The 23,220-nt window shown below is 45.7% G+C and overlaps 1 protein-coding gene across 1 annotated transcript in view; it reads left to right on the top strand.

Moving 5' to 3' along the window:
- The first annotated feature begins 1,108 nt into the window (after positions 1 to 1,108).
- The window catches only part of VPS35L (VPS35 endosomal protein sorting factor like), an 80,867-nt gene continuing 58,755 nt past the window's right edge, over positions 1,109 to 23,220 (top strand). Inside the window, exons 1-9 of the mRNA XM_053366096.1 lie at positions 1,109 to 1,143; positions 6,817 to 6,916; positions 7,678 to 7,842; positions 9,844 to 9,966; positions 10,760 to 10,784; positions 12,040 to 12,116; positions 13,635 to 13,763; positions 17,089 to 17,173; positions 19,134 to 19,193. Coding sequence (XP_053222071.1) covers positions 1,127 to 1,143; positions 6,817 to 6,916; positions 7,678 to 7,842; positions 9,844 to 9,966; positions 10,760 to 10,784; positions 12,040 to 12,116; positions 13,635 to 13,763; positions 17,089 to 17,173; positions 19,134 to 19,193 — 781 coding nt within the window. The 5' untranslated portion in view covers positions 1,109 to 1,126. The remainder of the gene's footprint in view (positions 1,144 to 6,816; positions 6,917 to 7,677; positions 7,843 to 9,843; positions 9,967 to 10,759; positions 10,785 to 12,039; positions 12,117 to 13,634; positions 13,764 to 17,088; positions 17,174 to 19,133; positions 19,194 to 23,220) is intronic.

The raw sequence follows: 23,220 nt of genomic DNA on the forward strand, positions 1-23,220 counted from the left end.
ATCTTGCTTGGAGCCAAAAGTGACCCGCCTGGTGGAAAATGTCTGTTGAGGCTGACAGCTGAAGAGATGAAAAATGGAGGGGGGAAGAGTGGTGTAGTGGTTAGAGTCCTGGACCAGGAGGACTTGAGAGACCAGAGTACAAATCCCCACTGGGCCATGAAGCTCACCTAGGACCATGTATGCCAGTAGTATATAAAAGTGGTTGCAACGGACAGGGTGAACTAAGAAAACATGAGGAAAAGAGGGGTTAAAAGGAACCACGGAAAAAGAGGCTAGGAAGTCAATAAATGTTTTTTGATCTTTTGATGATTATTCAAAATCTTTGAAAGGATTTTTCTTTGTTGTCTCGTTTTTGTTTGATGCTTTGTTGATGTGGAATGTTATCAGAAAAGCAAATAAATAAAATATGGGGGGGAAATCCTGAATATGAAAGGAAGGAAACTTCCCACCTCACAAATAGGAGACCTGTGATGCCAACTGAATCGGACCTTCCTACTTTCGCAGGTTAAAAGGTGGGAACAAAATTTTAAAAATCCTTCCAGTAGAAGTGTGCATGCACACGAAAGCTCATAACCAATAACAAACTTAGTTGGTCTCTAAGGTGCTACTGGAAGGATTTTTTTTTATTTTGTTTCGACTACGGCAGACCAACACGGCTACCTACCTGCAGGTAAAAAGGTGAGAGACCTACCTCACAGGGGTGTCATGGGTGGATGAAATAGGCAGAGGAAGAACTATCTATGCCGCTTTTTGTCATCATCATCATCATCCTGCTTTATTAAATTTGTTAGTCGCTTTCTCTTGCTCAAGGCAACCCAAAGCGACCGGCAACCAAATGTAATAATAAATAATAATAATATACAAATTTAATGAATTATTATTATATCACCTGCAAATCTCAGAGCAGTCCACAGCATAAAAAGACAAGATGAAAAACACAGAACACCTACTAAAACGGTGCACTGAAATGCAACGACGAAACGAAACGATTCTGCGCGTCCTGGAGGCTGTCCTGGCACTTGCCCTTCTCAATCATGGCCGCTTGCGCTTCAGCAGAGGAAGCGCCGAGAGGCCTGAGGGGCAGCGGGCGGGGGATGGGGCGGCGAGTCAGGTGACGGGAGACAAGATGGCTGCCTTCCCCTGGTAAGGATAGAGGAGCTTCTCTTTCAGATGGAGAGAGAAGCTGGGAGGAGGAGACGGCGGCTTGCGACGGGCAGCTTCCCGCTTTAATTCCCTTTTTGTCTTGCAAGGCTTTGCTGACCTGTTTGGGGCGGGGTGGGTTCTTTTTATGAGGTGTCTGGTATTTATTATTATCTTTCATGGCAGGCAGATATGGCACGCCAGGCTCTAACAGGCTATGTGGTGCTTAGCTATTTAAGTTTTATTTGCAGCTCACTGTCTTTGCTGTGACCCCTTATGCCGCAATAAATTTATTTTAAGCCATTGTGGTGAGAGTATCGGACTAGGACCTGAGAGGCATGGATTAAAACCCTCACTCAGCTGTGAAGCTCACTGGGTACCCTTAGACCATTCATTGTCTTTCATCCTAACCTACCTCGCAGAGTTGTTGTGAAGTTAAAATGGGGAGCGGGCAGAACCCATGCATGCCGTATTGAGCTCCTTGGAGGAATTGTGAGATGTAAATGTAGTGACAAATAAAATATCAGGTGCCATTCTGGAAATCCTTAGCCATGGTGAGACAGGCAGAAATCTAACGGGTTAGATTGAGAATTGTAGGTGTGATGGGCCATGTATTTGGGGAAATAAGTGTTTAAAGCACAAAGAGGCTTCAACAGCAAAGTGGGTCTTGGTATCTTGAAATAAATCAACATTTATTGCAATATATATTTCCTTGGTCTGTAGCCCTTTTCATTGGCTACATTATGTTAGCCTCATTTGGGATGTGTGCTTAGGTGATACATAAAGAGGCATCCTGGTGTAGTGGTTAGTTAGTGTATTCGACTAAGGATGAGGAAAACCCAGTTTCAAATCCTCTGTCAGCCTAACCCATTATTTCTGAGGATAAAATGCCCTGATAAAAATGCCATTAAAAACGGAGAAAATCCAAAATAGGATCCAGTGGTAATGAAATACAAAAACGTACAGTTTTGGCCTCTTCATTCAGTGGTGGGATCTGCATGCTGAAGATCCCAGGTTTGGGCCCTGGTATCTCCAGATTACAAGGATCTGGTGTCAGATGATGGAAAAGATTTCTGCCTGAAATCCATTCAAAATACTGGACTAGACCAAGGCTGGGGAACCTGTAGCCCTCCAGAAGATGTTCATGCCCTATTCCCATCAACTTCAGCCAGGATAGATAGGGAGTGGTCAATTATGATGGGATTTGTAGTACAATAAAATCTGGTAGGCTACAAGCTCCTCATCTCTGGGTTAGATGGTCATGTAGTCTGATCTAGTATAAGGCAAGCTTCCTGTGTTTCTTTGTTTTTCTCCGCACACAGATGCCTCTGAATTTCACTTGACTTTCTTTATTTCGTAACATTGCATGTACTGACTGCCGACAAAAAGAGAAGTGTTTTCTATTGCGACAACAGAAACACTGCACATTTGAAACAAGATGTATTGTGAGTTCTAACTGGAAACAGAGGTTAGCGCAGGCATACTTGCGAAGTATGTCCATGATGCTGAATCATGGACAATATGCCATACATTCCCTGCACATTGAAATCTAGCATGTCAGGAAGAAGGCTAGGCTAAAGCCCTGTCTAAAGTGAGCAGTTTTACCACCTCAGAAAGAACTGAGAGTACACTTATTTTAGAAGTGTGGGAAGGAGGGCAGGGAGGCACTACACAGTATAACATTTTTTTATTAGTTAATTGAATACTTCAAGGCAGAGATGTGGAAACTGTTGTGTGTTGTAATGCAACAACATCTGGAGGGCCACAACTTTCTCGTTCTTGAGTTAGAGATCTGTGCATTCCTCATGTTAGTTGTTTATCTACTTTGGAATATATGTGCAATTTAAATATACAGTATATATTTCTCCAGTCCACTTCCCTTTGGCATCCAGTTGGTGTCGCTGTTGATTTGTATTAGCAATCCACTGTGCTGATTCTCCTGGCCCTTTTTTATTTATTGCAGGAGAGCACAGTGGTAAGAGTACCATATATAAAATAAAGTTGAGGTCTTTGAAATTCACATAACTTCAAGATGGCCACTCCCTTGTGCCTCTTGACTGGAATTACATGGGCCCTGCTGTTCACACAACTGCATACATCTGCCTTATGTTTATAGATGTGTTGAATGTAGAAGGATGGTGCTTGGGTTGATGAATGGGCTGTCTTTGAATTGCAAAGCAAATGGGGATGTTTTCTGCCTGTTAAAGGCTTTAATTAAATTCCCCTTGCAAGTTCCCAGTGAGACAATATTCCAAGTTTTAAATAAAGAGTTTGGAGAGTTAAGAAAAATTTGACTCTTCATAGAATCATGGAATTGTAGAGTTGGAAAGGGCCACTAGGGTCACCTAGTCCAACCCCCTGCAGTGCGGGAGTCAGTGTGGTGTAGTGGTTAAGAACGGTAGATTTGTACTCTGGGGAACCGGGTTCGCGTCTCCGCTCCTCCACATGCAGCTGCTGGGGGACCTTGGGCTAGTCACACTTCTTTGAAGTCTCTCAGCCCCACTCACCTCACAGAGTGTTTGTTGTGGGGGAGGAAGGGAAAGGAGAATGTTAGCCGCTTTGAGACTTCTTCGGGTAGTGATAAAGCGGGATATCAAATCCAAACTCCTCTTCTTCTTCTTGTGCCCAACGTGGGGCTATTTGTTGAGTCTCTATAAGGGATGGGGAACCTCCAGATGTTGCTGGACTGCAGCTACCATCCTCCTGGTTCGTTGGCCATGTTGACTGGAGTTGATGGGAGCCGAGTCCATCAACATATGGAAGGCCACATTTTCCCTGCCCCTGGACTATGTTATAGCTGAATTGGGATTAGAACTCTGTTCCAACATGCTATCCAGCAGGAGTGGCTAACTTTTTTTTGGCACAACAGCTTCACTCACTCTTGGCCAATCCTCTGAGGCCTGTGTGCTGCCAGTGAGGGCATTCAATCCATGTTCTTGCACAGGCACACAGCTTCCTTTCCTTGGACATCAGATGAGTAGGTGGGGAGAGGGCGATTTTTATCCCCACCTGACTGCTAGGCCAAGGGAAGAGGTTCAAACTTCTCTTCCTACCCCAGCATTTTGTCCACTTTTAACTTTTTGCCCTTTAGCCGCTGTCAAAACTGGTGATGTATCATGAGACCAGAAGAATTTGCTTGCAAGCTGAACCATTCTGGCTCTTTGGCAATTGCTGAGTGGTAATCGCTTTCAAAAGTGTAACATTTACCACTTGCCGACTGGCTTTTAAAATAAAGATTTAGAGTTGAGCCCAATTAAATCATTGTGCTTCCCTTCTCTCCCCTCCTCCTGTGCGTCTCTCAGATTTGCTCTGGGGAGCCTGCCAACCCTCTAGAACAGTTTTGAGGGGGGCAGGGATGTAGGGGAAGGGATCAGAGGGAGGGGAAATTCAGGTGCATCAGTGAAAGGCATTCCACGAGCACAATTACAATCCAATAATAATACTAACACATAGTAATAATTCTTTGTAACTTTTCAAAGCACTTCATTATCTAGTTGTAATCCTAGAACAATCAAGTAAGCTAAATCAGTACAGTCGTACCTTGGTTTTCAAACAGCTTAGTTCTCGAATGTTTTGGCTCCTGAACGCTGCAAACCTGGAAGTCACTGTTTTGGTTTGCGAACTATTTTTGGAAGCCGAACATCTGATGGGGTTTCTGATTGGCTGCAGGAGCTCCCTGCAGTCAGTCAGAAGCCGCGCTTTGGTTTCCAAACATTTTGGAAGTCGGAGGGACTTCCGAAACGGATTCTGTTTGACTTCCCAAGGTACAACTGTACTATTACATGCCCCGTCCCCATCCCATTCCCGATGTTGGGACTGAGGTTAAGTGGGAGTCACTTGGCTTAGGTTTTCTGGTGAGTTCATGGTACATGGAAGGCTGAAACTGAGGACTTCCTGATTCATAGCTCAGCCTCCTGGTCACTGCTACAGCAGCTTTTCAAGATACCATGTAGGTGTTTGCTAGAGTAAATTGTGTGTGTGTGTGTGAATCTGGGATTGGTGCACAGGATGACCTAAGGCTAGGATTCTCTTCATTTTACTGTTCACCTGGTAAAAATTAGTCCCTGCATAAGATGTCTGTGCATTCATAGGATACCTTTTAAAAACCAGCCAGTGAGTGCAAAAAAATTGTGCTAGAAGTGGTCTTCTGTTTCTTGTCCCAGGTACCAACACTGTCATGTTACTGTCTCAAACAGGCACAATTTTCTAAGGTCCAGGTTGCAATTTGCAATAGAAACCAGCATTTAAAGTTTCGGCTGTGCGCATTTGCTTTCTGCTGCTGCTTTAGATTCTTCTGAGGTCCAGCAAAAATGCTGTTTCTGTGAAAGGGTGAAGGGAACTCTCTCTCTCACCCAAACTCTGTGCTGTTTTAATTGTGAAAGTCCTTACAAATGCTAATAAGCTCAAGGGGCCAGCAAAGTAGCAGAAGTGTGGGGAAAACATTGAGAATAGTGCATTCAAGTGAATATTTATGCACAGGGCAGGCAGGAAACTGGAGATTAAGAAATGTAGGGAGACAGGCATGAGCATCCTTCACTGGGTTCTTTTTCTCCTCCTTTTACAATGTCTCATTAGGTTGTAAAGCCGGTCCTTTCAGTAGCACTGCTGGGTTGTCTCATTCAATTGGCCTTCAAAGTTGCACAGTCGGTTGGTGGCTGAGTCTTTGTCGAATGCTTTTTTAGAATAAGTGTTGTCTCGGCTTAGAAGAGTTGTGAAAATGCAGTTGATTTGCAGGACATGACTGGCAGGTTATTTCCCCCAGTTTTTTTCACCTGAAGTTTATGCCAGCTAAAAATAAGCAGCAGATTTGTAATGTGATGGATTTCACAGTTGATAAAGACAACAATAGAAGGAATCTTTGCAGCTTCTTTTGTTTGATTGAAGCACTGGCAGTTCCTCTGTTTGATGCCTTCGAATGATGAGAAAAGGGTAAGAGATGACAGACAAAAGGAAGTATTCCTTTAGAAATGGAAACTAAGCAATAGAAAGGACTGTCAGTGGCACACAAGCACAAATGACTTTATAAAACAAGAGTGGGGAACTGGATCTGGCCGGTGGGATCTGTTCAGTGCCAGATATGCAGGTCTAATAGATGGCTGTCCAGCCTTTGCCTGAAGACCTCCAGTGAGGAAGAGCTCACCACCCCACGGGTCATTTATTCCACTGTCAAGCTGCTACTCTCGTCAATAAGTTTATCCTGATGTTCAGCTGAAATCTGCCCCCCTGTAACTTGCACCCATTCAGATGGGAGTATCTGGAGGTCTCTATCATGTCATGTTAGTTTGATCCTCAGTTTCTATGCCATGTGCTGCTCTGAGCATCTTCTTGTGGGAAAATGTGGCTTGTAAACACAACACACAAACTTTGATCCTCCTCCGAAATGCTTCCATAGGGAGCTACCAGCAGTGGGTACCATAGCTGAGTGACATGTCCTCCTCCTTTTTTGCACAGAATGATGGAGTTAGGTCAGTGTTATAAACTGAGATATGAAAGCCAGGAGCTAAATGGCACCTTAAACTTGAGTTAGGGATACAACAATGGAATGTCTAGGTGCATTTTTTTAAAGAGATATCACATTTTCTTGTGATTTTCTTCTCCAAAAACTGTTGCACATGAATGCTCAGCGTGTGCTTCCAAATCTCAGTTCTATAAGTTCTTTATGCTTTTCTCCTTCAGGCATGCTAGATCAAGAAACTACGTACGTGAATTGGAATCATGCAGGCTGGAAAGTGTGTCTGTGGATTTTGGAGACTACCATCCACTCAAACCCATTACAGTAGGTTTCCTTTGCAACCTTTCAACAGTCCTGTGTAGCCATGTTGGTCTAGAAGACTGGGGACAAACTAATGAACAGACCCTTCTTGGTTCTCATGCTGATTCTCTGGAATGGGCCCATCTCTATGTACCTTTTAGCACTTGATGGAAGAAGCCTTGCTTCTTTAAGGAAGACTTTGGGAAAAGGGGAACTGTGCACCATTTGTGCAGTTTAGAATTTTCAGTTTTCTAGTTGTGAGATGTGGATTTGATTCATACAGCTAGAGCCCCGATTAACTTCCTTAATCCTATGCACAGTTAGACTGTGCCTAGAACTAGTTCATTTCTTCACCATTGTATTCCTAAATTGGGGTTGGGCAACATGGTAGAGCTTTTGGATAACAACCCCCGTCAGTCTTTGCCAGCATGGGGAAAGGTCAGGGATGATGGGAATTGTAGTAACTAACATCAGTAGTGCATCACATTGACTACCCCTACCTAAAGCAATGGACTTAGGCATGCAAAACTCAGTTGCAGCTTCGGCCTGCAATTCTGTATGCACATATCTGGGTGTAAGTCCTATTGAACGTAGTGGGACTTGCTTCTGAGTGGACAGTTGTACAGTCGCACGGCCTTGGTGCAAGTTAGCAGTTTACGGCTGCATTTGTATGCACACTTATCTTGGAGTAAGCCTTATTAAAATAAGCAAGGCTGAGTAAATGTGCAAAGAATAGTCTTGTTAGTATCTGGCGCTCCTTCTGACTATTATTATGTATTCCTCAGGTAATGGAATCAAAGACAAAGAAATTAGGCCGCAAAGGAAGCACTTCCTCTACTTCCTCCTCCTCTTCCAGTTCAATGATGGATCCCCTGAGCAGCGTGTTGGACGGCACTGATCCTTTGTCATTGTTTGCTGCAACTGCAGATCCCCTGCTGACTGCAACTACGGTAACATTCTTGTCGCCTTGACTAGATCCTTGTGAGCCTGCCTGCCTGCAGCTCTGCTCTGTGGCCTGTAATGGAATGATGATAGATTGAGGAAGGGCCATAGCTCAGAGGTAGAGCATCTGCCTTGGGTACAGAAGGTTCCAGGTTCAATTCCTGGCGTCTCCAAACAGGGCTGGGCTGGGGAAAACCCCTGCTTCAATCCCTGGAGAGTCACCTGCTGGTCAATGTAGATGATGATGATGATGATGATGATGATAATAATAATAATAATTTATTATTTGTACCCTGCCCATCTGGCTAGGATTCCCCAGCCACTCTGAGCTAGATAAACCAGTGGCCTGACACAATATGAGACAGCTTCCTTTGCTCTGAACCAGGGACTGGGCTTTTTTGGTGGTGGCCCTGAACTTACAGAATCTATTTCATGTTCCTTCATCATTGTTTGTTTTAAAAAGGTTTTTGTTCATTTTTATGAAACAGTATGCTTTTTATTTAAGTTGCATTTTTTTAAATGCTCCACTTTAGATCAGATTCTACTGTCCACCTTAGTATATATGCATATTTGTTTAATTGGTAGTGTCTTTTTTATTTCATATTTAGTTGCAAACATATATAAATATGCCGTACTGCTCCTGAACCAGGTATCAAGGCGATGTACATCACAACATCAAACGCATTCAGGAAACAATTAGAAACAGACAGAGAATCACTGAGCAGAAAAAGAAATTAAGAATTTAGTAAATGCTTGAGCGAACAAAAGTATATTTAATTGCCAGCAAAAAAGCATACTGCTGGGAGAAGGTTGTTTCATAATGTGAGCTGGAAATGCCTGAGAATGTCCTTATTCTGCTTGCCTCAGGTGGCTCAAAGCAGGCCTTGGCCACCACCAAGAGAGGTGCTTTCAAAGCTCTTGGTAGGCAGGAAGGTTCATCTGGCTGTTTCACTGTTGCACACTGCCTTGTTCTCATGTTCTGAAAGGTGGCTTAAGAAATATTTTGCTAGTAGCAGATGCACAAATAATAGACCGTGTTTCTGCAGGCATTGCTAGGATGTGTATCATTAGTTATCCGTGTTCTGGGGTGGGAAATCTTGGACCCCGGCTGTCAGGCTGGAGGAATCCTCTTCCTCGCTCCCCGCCCCCAATGGCACCAAGAATCAGGGAGGAAACAAGAAAGTTCTTATGATTTATTCAGGCATCATGGTGAAAGACAAAGAAATCCAATCATTCCTCCATAATGGAGTTGTTCGCACTGAGCTCCTCCTCTCTTTGTTTCTAACAACAACACCTGCTTCTACGGCGTCTGCCTGTGGCCAACTGTGGTTGTGCCCTTTGGTCTTGCACCGTTAACGAATGTCACACTTTGGGAGAAGGGGGTTCGGTTATGCTGTCCAGTGACGTGTCAGCTAGCTGCTCTGTCTCCTCCTCCTTCTCCTAACACTGCATAACTCTGTTGTTCTCCTGTCTCTGAGCTGTTACCTTCCTCAAAGCCCTGTTGTAATTCGAGGCTGTCTTCCTCTTCCGTGGAAGCTACAGGCAAAAGGGTGGGGCATGACCTCCACCACTCCTCCTCTTCAGTCCAGTCCCTGAAAAAGGGCCCAAACATGGCCCTCTGGGTCTCTCCAACTGGCCCTTGGAACTCTTCCCAGACCACACCCACTTACTGGCCCTGCTCCACACCCTGAGTGTATTTGCCTGGCTGGAATATGTGTGCTGGAGCCGCGATAATGTCTGTCGCTTGCCTGGAGGACAGAGAGGGCTGTGCAAGTGTGTTTAAGAGCCAGCCTACTGCACAAAGATAGAATTTGCTCTGCCCACATTTGCCTCTGGCCCTAACCAGCACGGGCGTGTCTGTAAACTGAATGCCACGCTTGCCCTGAAAAATATAGGTGAGATTTATCAGTATTTTTAAATGACGAAATACGCCTGTACAACAACAAACCAGAGGCCAAACGTCTCATTTACGTGGAGGATTCTGTGCCTTGCTTCTCTCTCCTCTGCAGGATAGTACCAGAAAGAAACGGGATAAAGATGATTCCTCGGCTGTTGGCAGTGACTTTGAGCCTTGGTCGAGCAAACGGGCTGACATCCTTGCTCGGTACACAACAAACGAAAAGCTTTCCATTGTGAGTGAACGTTTGGTTATTTTTCAAGAGGAAAGGTGGGATATAAATGCAACAACAACAACAACAACTACAACAACAGTTAATGATAATAATATCAACAAAGTAGGAAAGTAGGTCTAGTCTTTTTGGGTGTGCAAGCACATACAATAAATTTTGTTTTAGCATAGCAGATGTTTGTAATGTTCATTTTTAAGCCATTGAGAGAACAGCATAGCATCCTTCTGAATTGCATATTTATTCCTAAAGGCACTTAAAAATTAGTGCATGGGAGGGTAGGATGGGCATGGAAATAGCAGTGTAACCATGCCTACTCAGAAGGAAGCCCCATTGGATTCAGTTGGGCAGTAAATGGGTTTGGGATGGCATCTTAAAGCAGCACTACTGAACTTAGGGTTGTATCCAGTGATAGTCATATAGAGAGCAGACCCATTAAAAGGAACAGACATGACCTGGAGCTCATCCATATTTACCTTTTACCCTGACAAAAGCCTTCATCCCATATGCCCTGTCTTTTATCATGGTTACCGTAAAACCACACTTTTACATCTGAAACAATGTGTTGCCTGTGCTTGAGAGTCTCAGAACTGTTCCTCGGGCAGGATGTTAAATGCAACTTCCCTCTTATCCCTGAATATTTAAAATAAAAGTTTAGCATCCTACTCTTAAGAACTCTTAACAACTTTTAATTACAACCTATCATGGTTCACATTGTTCTGGCTTTTTGTTATACCTCTACACCTGTCAGCTGTTGGGAATTATTGCTTTTGAAAACACATGTTTTGTTTCATTGCAGAACTTGTGTATGGGATCTGAAAAAGGTACGTGGTCACTTTAATATGTAGCACTGTGGAAGGGGGAAAAATGTTTTAAACATGTCACAGAATTGTTTTCTATTTTCCTACTTGCTTATAGGAATATTGAAATTGCCACATAAATATTCCACAGCGCATGGTTACGAGAAAAGCTGGAAATTAGGTGCAAAATATCTCAATAATCTAACTGGGAAACATGAAGTTTCAGTAGCCATCGTCCCGTTTAAAGACATAATTTACGTTAGTGCTGCTCCAAGTGGTGGTCTGTGGACTGGTACCAGTCCACGAGCAATCAGCTGTAGGACCCTAGCAACTCCACCACAGTCCAGGTTGGGTAGGATGCCTTAGGGTATTTTGGGGCAGAAAATTGCCAGTCCATCACATCAGATAGCTTGAGAAGCAGTGATTTAGGCATTATGTACCTGTTATTTGGGGACGCGGGTGGCACTGTGGGTAAAACCTCAGCGCCTAGGACTTGCCGATCGCATGGTCGGCAGTTCGAATCCCCGCGGCAGGGTGCGCTCCCGTCTTTCGGTCCCAGCGCCTGCCAACCTAGCAGTTCGAAAGCACCTCTGGGTGCAAGTAGATAAATAGGGACCACTTACCAGCGGGAAGGTAAACGGTGTTCCGTGTGCTGCGCTGGCTCGCCAGATGCAGCTTGTCACGCTGGCCACGTGACCCGGAAATGTCTGCGGACAGCGCTGGCTCCCGGCCTATAGAGTGAGATGAGTGCACAACCCTAGAGTCTGGCAAGACTGGCCCGTACGGGCAGGGGTACCTTGACCTTTTTACCTGTTATTTACAGGTAGCAACCGATTTGCGTGGGGGTTATGTTCCAGAACCCTGCGTGCGTCGGCAGGGCCTGCGCAAGGCTGCCTTGTTCTTCCTTGTTCCTCTCCCACTCCGCCCTGTTCTGCCTGTTTTTGTGACCTTTTGGTTCACATCTGTGGTTGGCTCTTTTCAGAATCGTGCACATACGGGATGCACCTAAAACCTACACTGCCTGTACTTCAGCCCCAAATTAGCTACAAATTCCTCCTTCCCAAATTTATTCAGTGGCTTGTTTGGAAATGGTTTCGTAGAGTCATAGGCTTATAGAGTTGGAAGGGACCACAAGGGTCATCTAGTCCAAACCCCCTGCAATGCAGGAATCTCTTGTGCAACGTGGGCTCCAACCCACGACCCTGAGATTAAGAGTCTCATGCTTTGCCGACTAAGCTCTGTTGCAGTTTAAAGCATTCCAGTATGTGATTCCCTTCAGGAAAAGCAACAACTCCTGGATCGGCAGTTTCTGAGAAGGTGCGGACAAGGCTGGAAGAGCTGGATGATCTCGAAGAGGTGAGCGAGCGCTTTCATTTCCTTACATTTATACCCCACCACCCTGCTTTTTAAATAAAATATTCAGGGTAGCTCGCAAGATGGAACAAAATAGACTAATGAGAAAAAAACAGCAATAAAGTCAGCAGCAGCTTTCAGACTGGAGAAAAACAAGGGCAAAATACATGAAAGGATGGTAATCTAAAAATTGGTTTCTGAGATATAATAACAATGATAATACTACTGATAATACTACCTGTGGCTTCCAACAGAACACTAAAATACAATAACCTATTAAACATTAAAAGCTTCCCTAAACAGGGCTGCCTTCAGATGTCTTCTAAAAGTCTGGTAGTTGGTTTTCTCTTTGACATCTGGTGGGAGAGCATTCCACAGGGCGGGTGCCACTACCTAGAAGGCCCTCTGCCTGGTTCCCTGTAACTTGGCTTCTAGCAGTGAGGGAGCTGCCAGAAGGCCCTCGGCACTGGACCTCTGTGTCCGGGCAGAACGATGGGGGTGGAGACGCTCCTTCAGGTATACTGGACCGAGGCTGTTTAGGTCTTTAAAGGTCAGCACCAACACTTTGAATTGTGCTTGGAAACGTACTGGGAGCCAGTATAGGTCTTTCAAGAACGGTGTTATATGGTCTCGGCAGCCACTCCCAGTCACCAGTCTAGCTGCCGCATTCTGGATTAGTTGTAGTTTCCGGGTCACCTTCAAAGGTAGCACCACATAGAGCGCATTGTAGTAGTCCAAGCAAGAGATAACTAGAGCATGCAGTACTCTGGCGAGACAGTCTGCTGGCAGGTACGGTCTCAGCCTGCGTACCAGATAGAACTGATAAACAGCTGCCCTGGACACACAATTGACCTGCGCCTCCATGGACATGTTTTGAGACTACAGTTCCCATCATCCCTGACCACTGCTCCTGTTAGGTAGGGATGATTGGAGTTGTAGTCCCAAAACATCTGGAGGGCCGAGTTTGCCTATGCCTGCTTTAAGACCCCTCCTCCGAAGCCCTTTGATTCTGTTGGTTCACTTTATTTCCAGGTCACATTTCATGATTTTAACAATATTTGTTCAAAACAAGAGCAGCAGCAGATCCCTCCAGTGGCCCAGTGCTTGATTTCTAGTTTTTTTTTAAGAAAGAAAGAAAGAAAGAAAGCGTAATAACATCAGTCTTCCCACACCCTGCTTCCCAAAGTACACCGGCTTCCTGAGAATCACAGCATTTGATGCATTGATCCTGCAATTTGTAGCGATATAAATATCAAGAGATTCTGCCGGAGGCTAAATCATGCAACCCGGTGGTGCTCTTTGACTGCAGAGGATGCTGCTGGCCTGCTTCAAAGGAGAGCCAAATGCATCCAGCTGCCCTTGAATTTCAATGATAGTTTTGTTATGTAATCTACCACTTGGCAGCTCTGCAGAAGCCAAAGGGAGAGGAGGAAGCTCTTGGAAAAAAAGAAGCTTTCCTTGTTTTTCATACGTTTATAAATTCACTTGTTTTCCACACTGCTTCCTTCTTTTTCCCCCCAGGGGTCACAAAAGGAGCTGTTAAACTTGACTCAGCAAGATTATACAAACCGGATTGAAGAACTCAATCAATCTTTGAAGGATGCTTGGGCCTCGGATCAAAAAGTGAAAGCTCTAAAGATAGTCATACAGGTTAGCGTTACATGTCGAGCGTGTTCTGCACATCATAATGATTGGGGTTAAAGCATAGCGAAAATTGCGTGTTTAAGGTGCTGTTAACTCTGTTGGGCTCCAAAAGGATGCCTGGGAAGAGCGCTGACCCTTGGCCCTTGATCAAGATGCCCCTCTCTCTGAGCCAGACCCACTTCTTTCTTGATGGTGTTACCCTGGGGCGGACCTTGGTAATATGGCTTTGGGAAGGAGGTGCAAGGCTCTGGCAGGGTCCTTGAGCCCTTCTCCCTCCTTCCAAAGTCTGGAAAGTGCTTGCCCAGCTTTGGGAAGGAAGTAGGAGGACTCTAGGACCCTGTCAAAGCCCCCACGCCGCTTTCCCCGAAGCACTTACAGGCTTTGAGAAGGTGCCCTAATGGCGCCGGCCCTAAATCCACCTCTGTTGTGCCACTGGCCATTTGCTTGTTCTTGCTCGTGGGTCCTAGTTCACAGAGCCATCCAAACATAGGCCTGCATATACACCATGCATTTTCAATGCGTGCCTACTCCGAAAGAATCCTGGGAACTGCATTTTGTTAAGAGTGCTGGGAATCGAAACTCTGTGAGAGGTAAACTACACTTCCCAGGGTTCTTTGGGGGGAAATCATGTGCTTTTTAAATGTATGTTGTGTGTGCAGCTGGAGAAGGCAAAAACAACGGAAGTGTGCTGGTCCCGGGGGGAAGGTTACTGTTATCATAGTCAAAGTTCAGTCCTGAGTCACTAGCCTGGAAATAGTTCACAAGGTGCGAGGCGAGGTCCGAAGCAGGAAGCCGGGCGGGGACAGGAACACTCGAAGATCAGAAGCAGGAAGCCGGGTGGGGAACAGGAACGCTGGAAGATCAGGTCTGGGTCCGGGTAAGCACAGGTACTCAACAACGACGTTGCTCCCGCAACCTGGGACCGGGCTGACTGGCCTTTATCTTCTCTAAGGCCAGGGGCGGTCCCGGCCCCCAGGAGCCCCGCCTCTCCTGGCCTTAAGGCGAGCACTCCTCCTGGGAGAAACCAGTTCCCTTCGCCTCTCTGCCCTAAGCCTCTGCAGTTCAGGAGAGGCTGAAGGGTTACTGGGCCCAGGGGGAGACTCACCTGTAGGCACTGAGTCCTCAACCACCTCTGGAGCCAGAATGGATTCACCTGGTGCCTGCTCCTGAGGATCCGGCACAGGTGCAGGCTCCTCAGAATCAAGGCCTTGCCCCAGTTCAGCCGGCCCTGGAGGCGGGGACTTCTGTGCCGGCTGGGATTCCTCCGGTTCACTCTCTGAATCGGAATCCCAGGCCATCACAGGAAGCCTTGCTCTTTCTCGCTGCTCACCCCTGTAGGAATGATCGCTGGGTCCGGAGCACACTCCCCACCCTCAGGCAGCCTCAGTCTGCCTGCATGCATGACGTTGGGGTGCAGAGCACACACCCCCTCACAGACAAAGCCACAGCTGTCTGAACATCGTGCCCTCTGTCTAACCTTTTGCGGTCTCAGTAGTCTGCGGTGCCCTGTCTATAACCTTTATCTCTGAGACCTTTGTCTCCCTCGTCATACATTGTGCAAGGGGAAAATGACGCAGTGGAAATAGGTGCCAAAATAACTTTGTACCACCCCACTATCTCGGGACTGGAAGATGTGTAAAGGTCACAGCCCAAAATGTATCTTCCTGGGTTTGCATAATTGTGTCAATAAAAGGAGCCTCCACAGAGCTGGCCGGCAGCTTGCTTGCAGCTCACCTGTGCGCAGCTCACCTGCCTTATCAACTCCTGGCTCATGTCCTTCACTTCAATCCCCTTGGTGAAGGCAGGTGAACAAGCAGCCACAGGAAGGAGCAGCAGCAGGGGCTGGCCCTGGGTGCCCTGCTGGTGAATGAGCCTCAGCAGATGCACAACGATGCTAATTTGGGATGCCAGCCTCTGGGTGGCTACCAGATGACCTGCCAGGCTCCCTTCCTCCCATCTGCTGGTTGTTTGCCTCTTTTACTCTCCCCTCCTCTGACTATTGCACCTTCTAGGACAGGAGGCAGAGTGGAATTGAAAGGGCCTCTTAAGCTACGCAGAAGGGGGAAGGAGAAGGAATGCTTGGAAAGGCAGTCGTTCCAATTTTTGTTTAATTCTTCGTCCCTGGTTGTTGCAGCGGGAGGCTGGTCTGAGCAGGATCTTTGGGTGTGCTTGCTTTTAGTTCCATGGGGGTGCAGAGGTGGCCAACAGTTGTGAAAAACTGGAGGGGCCTGGTCCCCCTGTTTTAATTATGATTGCTTATCCTTTAGGGAGAAATGACATCTGGTATATCTATATATCTGGAGTATATTATGGAAGAATTGTAGCTCGGGGCAGAGCACCTGCTGTGCATGCAGATGGTCCCAGTTTTAATCCCTGGTGTCTCTAGGGCTAGGGGTGACCCCTGTCTGAAACCTGCTCTCAGTCGGTATTGACAGCACTGATCTAGATGGACCAGGGATGCGGGTGGCGCTGTGGTCTAAAACACTGAGCCTCTTGGGCTTGCCGATCAGAAGATTGGCAGTTTGAATCCCTGCAACGAGGTGAGCTCCCGTTGCTCTATTGCAGCTCCTGCCAACTTAGCAGTTCGAAAGCACACCAGTGCAGTTAGATAACTAGGTACTGCTGCGGTGGGAAGGTAAATGGCGTTTCAGTGCGCTCTGGTTTCCATTACGGTATTCTGTTGCACCAGAAACGGTTTAGTCATGTTGGCCACATGACCCAGAAAGCTGTCTTTGGACAAACGCCGGCTCCCTCTTCCTGAAAGCAAGATGAGCACCACAACCCCATAGTTGCCTTTGACTGGACTTAACCATCCAGGGGTTCTTTACCTTACCTAGATGGACCAGTGCTCTAACTGTATAAAGGCAGCTTCCAATGTTCATAGGTAAGACAAGCAGTACCAGTAACAGGGCCTTTTTAGTAGTAATGCCAACTTGTACAGCTAGCTCCCTGAAGCCTCCTAAGCCCACTCCTTTCGTATTTTAAGAGAGTCACAGTAAAACACTATGTTTTGGGCAACCTTTTGCTGTTTGATTTTCAGAATGATCATTGGAAGCAGCCTTAGACTACTAGATCATATATTTTCCCCATCTAGCTCAGTAGAGTCTACTCTGACTGGCAGCGCCTCTTCTAGAGCTAAAGTATAGGCCTTTCCAGGGATTGAACCTGGTAACTTCTGCATACAAAACCATGTATCGCTGTGCTGTAGCCTCTGCCTTAGTCACATGCTGTTTTGAATCCTTTTTTTGGCACTTCAGAATTATTTCCTAGTGTAGATATTTTCTTTACTACGTGAACTTAGTCATCTCTTCTTGCTCTTTTCCCTCCTTAGTGCTCTAAACTTCTTTCAGACACAACGGTGATTCAGTTTTATCCAAGCAAATTCGTCTTAATAACAGACATACTTGACACATTTGGTAAGTGCAGACATGTCAAACGTCTCTCCTTTTTCAGATTGAAATTTGTAAGTGCAAACTTGGAAGACAACAAAAATCTTGCGCTGGTTTGTGGCTCCTGGAAGGTTGCCTATGAAATAATTCAGCCCTTCTGCTGCATCGAAGCTTCAAGGACCTGTCTTGTTTGTGGCATCATCTTCTTTGAAATGCATTTTGTGGTGGGTTTTCCTGCCCCTCCCCAAGGAACACTGGACGTTTCCCTTTCAAAGGTCTTGACCGACTGAAACTTGCTCACCTCCGTGAAATGTCTTTGTTCAGTTAGATAAAAGAGAGTACCAGATGTTCTTTCCTGGACTCAACAAACGTGACCTGAGCAACATGATCTGCCTTGGAACCTCTCATCATAGTTTTTGTGGATCCAAGCCAAAAGTAGCGTTAACACAACATCCACAGATGTCTTGAGCCTATTTTCTGTACTGCCTGGCTGAAGCCTTGGGTACCTGACACCGATCATACCCTGATATGGAAGCAGAGCTGTTCATATGCCACTTCCCCCGTCACAAGAATGCCATCCGTGGCAACTGAGGCTGAGCTGTGCTTAACAGCATTGAATCTGAGCTGACTTGGAGTTCAGACTGCAGTTGGGCCTCCACCATTGGGAATGGCACATTAACATAATTGGATAATATTTTAGAGATTTTTTTTCCAGGAATAAGGGCTCTCTTTCTGTCCTTTGTACAGTCTTCATTGTGGGAATGTTCAGGGTGGTACGAGAGGATATATTGTTTGTTAAAATCCTTCCTAACTTGCGCTAGCAAGTTCCTTTACTTAGCAGAGTTTACGTTCCCCTTTTTACATGCACAGCAGATAGCTGGTTGCAGGCTTGTGTAAGCCTCTCACTATTATACAATTCAATCTGTCTTCAGGTTGAATTGTACGTTCCTGGTAAGTTCCCTCCAATCCCTCTTAAAAAAATAAAGATGCCATAATCTTATTCAAGGTCAATAAAAGAAGTTTACTTACATCAGTTCACAGTTGGATCCTGAAAGGCAGACAGTTACAAATATGTACATGTGGATCTACCCTATATGGGGGAATAATCCCAGTGCTTCTGCTAGCTGAGAGCTAGCAGAGCAGTCCTAGCTAAAAGCTGGTCAAACAAAGAAGGAAGTGAAAAAGAGAGAGGTGTGCTGCGTTACTCGTCCTTTTGTTACCTGGGCAGGTTAGGTCACGCCCACCTTCTATCACATGCAAAGGAAAGATGCTCCAACTAGGAGGAACAGGAAGTTTCGACTGGCTGGACCAAACATTCCCTCGCATGTCTTCTCTAGCATTACAAGGAATGTTGCACTTGACTGCTCCCAGTGGATTACACCCCACATTTGTCTACAGGAATACATTGGGCTTGTAGCTCAGGGACAGAACACTTGCCTTGCATGCAGAAGGTCTCCACTTCAGTCCCCAGCATCTCCCGGAAGGGCTGGGAGAGAGCCCTGCCTTCTCTGAGTTTATCTCCATTCTGGGTGACATTGTGGATCTACAACAGGCGTGGGGGAACCTCCAGTTTTGTAAACAGCTTAGAGGTTTTCCTACGGTCAGTTTTGTTAAACATACAGAGAAAAATAAATGTTCCTTTCCACGTTGCATTCAGTGAAAATGGGAGGCAAATCATTTCTTTGAAGTGGTGTTTCAAGTGCAAAAGGAAGTACTAAAGTAGCCTACTTGGCTCCACTAGATGACAGTATAATGTAACGGGAAACAGTTGCATTTGGCAAGTTGAAAACTAGGGCTGTGTGCAAATGGCCCCTCAAAATTCTCCACCCAAATTTTGCTTTTAATGTGATTTGCAATCTGGATTTAGAATAGAAGTCTTGTTGAAGACTAGATGTATTCTCTTTAGCCCATAAATTTTATCTTACTGTTTATGTTCATTAAATTTGTATCTTAAAATGCATAAGAATGAATAGCTTTTTCCTTGCAGGAAGGCTGGTGTATGAAAGAATATTTTCCATGTGCACCGATAATCGCAGCTCCTTACCAGGTAACACTATTGCTGTGCTACTTACTTGCAGATTTAGAGTTGTGCCCAGCTAAATTTTACTCAGAGTAGAGTAGACCCATTGGAATTGGTCATATCCCCTAATTCCAGTGGGTTTACGTTGAATAAAACATAACTGGCTACAACCCTTAGGTTATAATCACAGGCATATTTGTTACAGTTGAACCCTGTGAAATTTATATTTTATTGTGGTTTTATATTTGTTGCAAACATCTTAGATGTTTTCTGTATGAGTTAGCAATATATACATATTTTTAAAAAATAACTAAACATGCAGACTTTGGGCTTAGGCTTTTAAATTCAGTATTGTTGAAAATACGCGGGTGGCGCTGTGGGTAAAACCTCAGCGCCTAGGACTTGCCGATCGCATGGTCGGCGGTTTGAATCCCCGCGGCGGGGTGAGCTCCCGTCGTTCGGTCCCAGCTCCTGCCCACCTAGCAGTTCGAAAGCACCCTTAAGTGCAAGTAGATAAATAGCGGGAAGGTAAACGGCGTTCTGTGTGCTGCTCTGGTGCCGGTTCGCCGGAGCAGCTTCGTCACACTGGCCACGTGACCCGGAACTGTCTGCGGACAGCGCTGGCTCCCGGCCTCTAGAGTGAGATGAGCGCACAACCCTAGAGTCTGTCAAGACTGGCCGTACGGGCAGGGGTACCTTTACCTTTTATTGTTGAAAATTACACAATATGAACATGTTTATCTATTATGGATTACTGCAATGCGTTGTTTGTGGGGCTGCACTGGAAGACTGTTTAGCAACTGCAGCTGATGCAGAATTCGACAAAAGCCGAATGTTGAGCGGAGCCAGATGGTCTGAATTCTGGCCCAATAGTGCTTGCTGGCATTTAATTTTCTGAACCCAATTGAAAGTGATGGTTTTAACTTTATAAAGCCACAGTTTGGGACCCTGTTACCTTGGAGAATGCATCTTCCCATATTTGCCTACCAAAATAACCAAAATAACCCTTCACTGCGTTTCCTCACTGGCAGAATGCGACAACAACAGAACAGGTCTTTTCAGTATTGGCCCCGTCTGTGGAATTCTTTCTCCAGAGTGCCTTTCCTGGCACTGACAGTGACACCTTTTTGGTGCCAGGTTGAAGCCATTTTGCCCAGACATTTGAATGTTAGCTCCTCCTTCAGCAGCTGATATTTTATCTGAGTAATCCTTTGGTGATCATGCTTAATGTTGAGGGGAAGAAGTGAATTGGCTTTTAGGGTCTGCTTACTTTCAGTGTAACTTATACTGGTTTTGTTTGTTTTTATTTTGTACTGGTGCGTGTGTGCAGGAGGTTGTCTGTGCATGAGAGGTGTGTTTCATAGAATTTTAGAGTCGAAAGGGACCCTGAGGGCCATCTAGTCTAACCCCCTGCAAAGCACATTTGCACACATGTACGCTTGTACAAGTAGTGGATGTCTCTGATCTCCTATGGTACGTGTGTGTCTTGAGATAAGGGCCATATCTAGGTGGTAGATCAAAAACTTTGTCCCAGATTCAATCCCTTCATCTCCTGGTACGGCTGAAAAAGACTCCCGTGTGAGATCTTCGGGAGATGGACCAGTGGAACGATTTGCTATAATGCAGCTGGCTTTCTTTTCTTTCTTTTAGGTGCATGTAAATATGTGTGTGTGTGTACAGACACATACACAAACACACATACACAAACACACACACACACACACACACACAGAGGCCCATGATGCAACGCATGTTCCTGTTTCATTTGGTATGCTCCCTTTTTTTGAGGCTAGATCATCCTCCACCCAAAGCCTGTATAAAAAGGACGAGCAAACAGTAAGAATAATAAAAACACAGGAGCCTTGAAATCCTTACAGCAATCACGCTGGCATGCGAGACTCTGGCGCGGTGTGTGTAAACAGGCACAATTTCCTGTGCGGAGCCTCTGTGCCTTGAGCAGCTGTGTGCAAAGCAAGAACATGCTCATTGGTATTTTGTTCTCATTCTTTCCATTCCAATAAAAGGAAAAAACTTCTGATTTAGCACCGGAGCCCCCCTGCCTGCAGGAAACCAAGGCTGCAGCTGAAGACTGTGCTTACCCAGATGTACCTAAGCAGGGAAGGGAGAGGGGATCATTGCAGAGGTTTTGAAGGGACACACTTTGTCTCTGATAATGAAACCGGTGCTTTATGGCCGTGCCAATGAGGCTAGCCTGGCTTCGAAATCAGTGCAATATAATACGTTGTTATATTTTGTAGATAAGGTTGATTCTGGTGCGTGTGTGCCATTTTCTGTACCTCTTTTGCAAGAAGCTGGTTTTAAATCTTGTTTTTACATCCCTAATCCAAGTCTGTTTCTTGCGCCGTCTCTCCCAACAGCTGCTGCTCACTGTCTTGTCCTTAACCGCCTTGGCAGTTAGGGCATGCTTGAACTTAAGGACTCTGGGTCCCCATCATGCTTCGTTACGTAAAAGTCCTCAAGCGCTTAGGGGTGGGCTGTTGCCAAATGGGAGAGAATTGCAGTCTCTCTCTCTCCCTCACCCCCTTGAGTTTCTGCACAGGCTCGGCGCTTTTGAGGAGAGAACAGCACAGCAGCAGAATAATAAGCGGCAGTCCCTGCTCCAGTTCAGTTGAACGGGAACTTCTGCCGCTTCTGCTTTGTTCTGTGGCAGAAAGGTGCTCGGAACGCAGAGATCCCCCGCTGTCCCATATCAAATCACTCTGACCCACTTTGCTTCCATTGGATGAGGCCCGATTTGCTCATTTGTTAGCGCAAGGTGTGTCAGCAAAAGCACCTTCTCGAAAGAAGCTCCTCCATCCGCGGCACCTGATGGCCCAAAAATGGGTCAACCAGAACGTGAAAAGACTGGCGGTGTGTCTTGCTGTTGCATAGGGAGCTGGCTTTATGCAAGGCCAATCTGTTTACCCCTCTCTCCCAGTATTGTCCTTTTGATTGTCAGTGGCTATCCAGATCTTCATGTGGTTCTTCCCCTGCTCCCATCTCTGCTACGTGTTTTGTTGTTTCTTGCCCGGGAGAGAAGCCAGTATAGAACTTTAATAAAGTATCGTAAATGGGAGATGCCAGGAATCAAATCTGGGACTTTCCCCATGCAAAATGTGCGCTGATCTTTACCATTGGTCCATCTTGATCAGTATTGACTATGCCAACTTGGCAATGAATCATAGAATTGTGGAGTTGGAAGGGACCCAGGGGGTCATCCAGTCCAACCCCCTCCAATGCAGGAATCTCAACATGCGGTCGCCAATCCAATTTGAATCTGTAGTGGCTCCAGGGTTGGAGGCTGGGGTCTCTCTCATCCCAGCTGGAGGTGTCGTGAATGGAACGTGGCACTTCTTTCGTTCTAAGCAGGCATTTCACCGCAGTCTGCCCACTAAGCATACTGGCTGTGGTAGGATTTGAACCCATGCTACCAAAGAGACTGGAGCCAGAATCCAGCACCTTAGACTGCTTGAGCACATTACCAAATTAAAATATATCTTGGTAGCTGTGGAATTTGAAATGCCTGGAGCCTAAATCCAACTTCATAGACAACTTGAGCACAGCTGCCACTCAATTTACTCTCAGCGGTGGAATTCAAACCCATGCCTTTGATGAAGCTGCAGCCTTTATCTGTGCTTAAAACTATGGAACTTCTTTCCATAAGATGTGGTGATATCCATCAACTTAGGGAGCTTGTCCTTTTGGGCTTACCAGAGACTTCTGGCTGAGCACTTTGAGAAGCAGGATGGTGAATTAGATGAAAGGTCTTTGGCTTGAGCCTTCCTATATTCTTAGTGATGGTATCTTTGCAATTTCCTGAACTAATAACTGATGTTCCTAATAGTGGATCCCAGTCTGAATAGTTAACGAAATATTGCTTTTGAAATAGCATAAGGGGCCGGTTTATCCTTAAAACAACATTGTAAGGCAGGCTAGGCCAAGAGAGAGAAGAATAAGGAATTGTCCCAAGGTCTCCCAGTGAGTTTCTGGTGAAGCGGTGATTTTAACCTAGGTCTTCCCGGTCTAAGGCTTCAATCTTAACTCTTAGATCAGA

This window comes from Podarcis raffonei, chromosome 14, assembly GCF_027172205.1.
Source record: "Podarcis raffonei isolate rPodRaf1 chromosome 14, rPodRaf1.pri, whole genome shotgun sequence".
NCBI classification, from domain to species: Eukaryota; Metazoa; Chordata; class Lepidosauria; order Squamata; family Lacertidae; genus Podarcis; species Podarcis raffonei.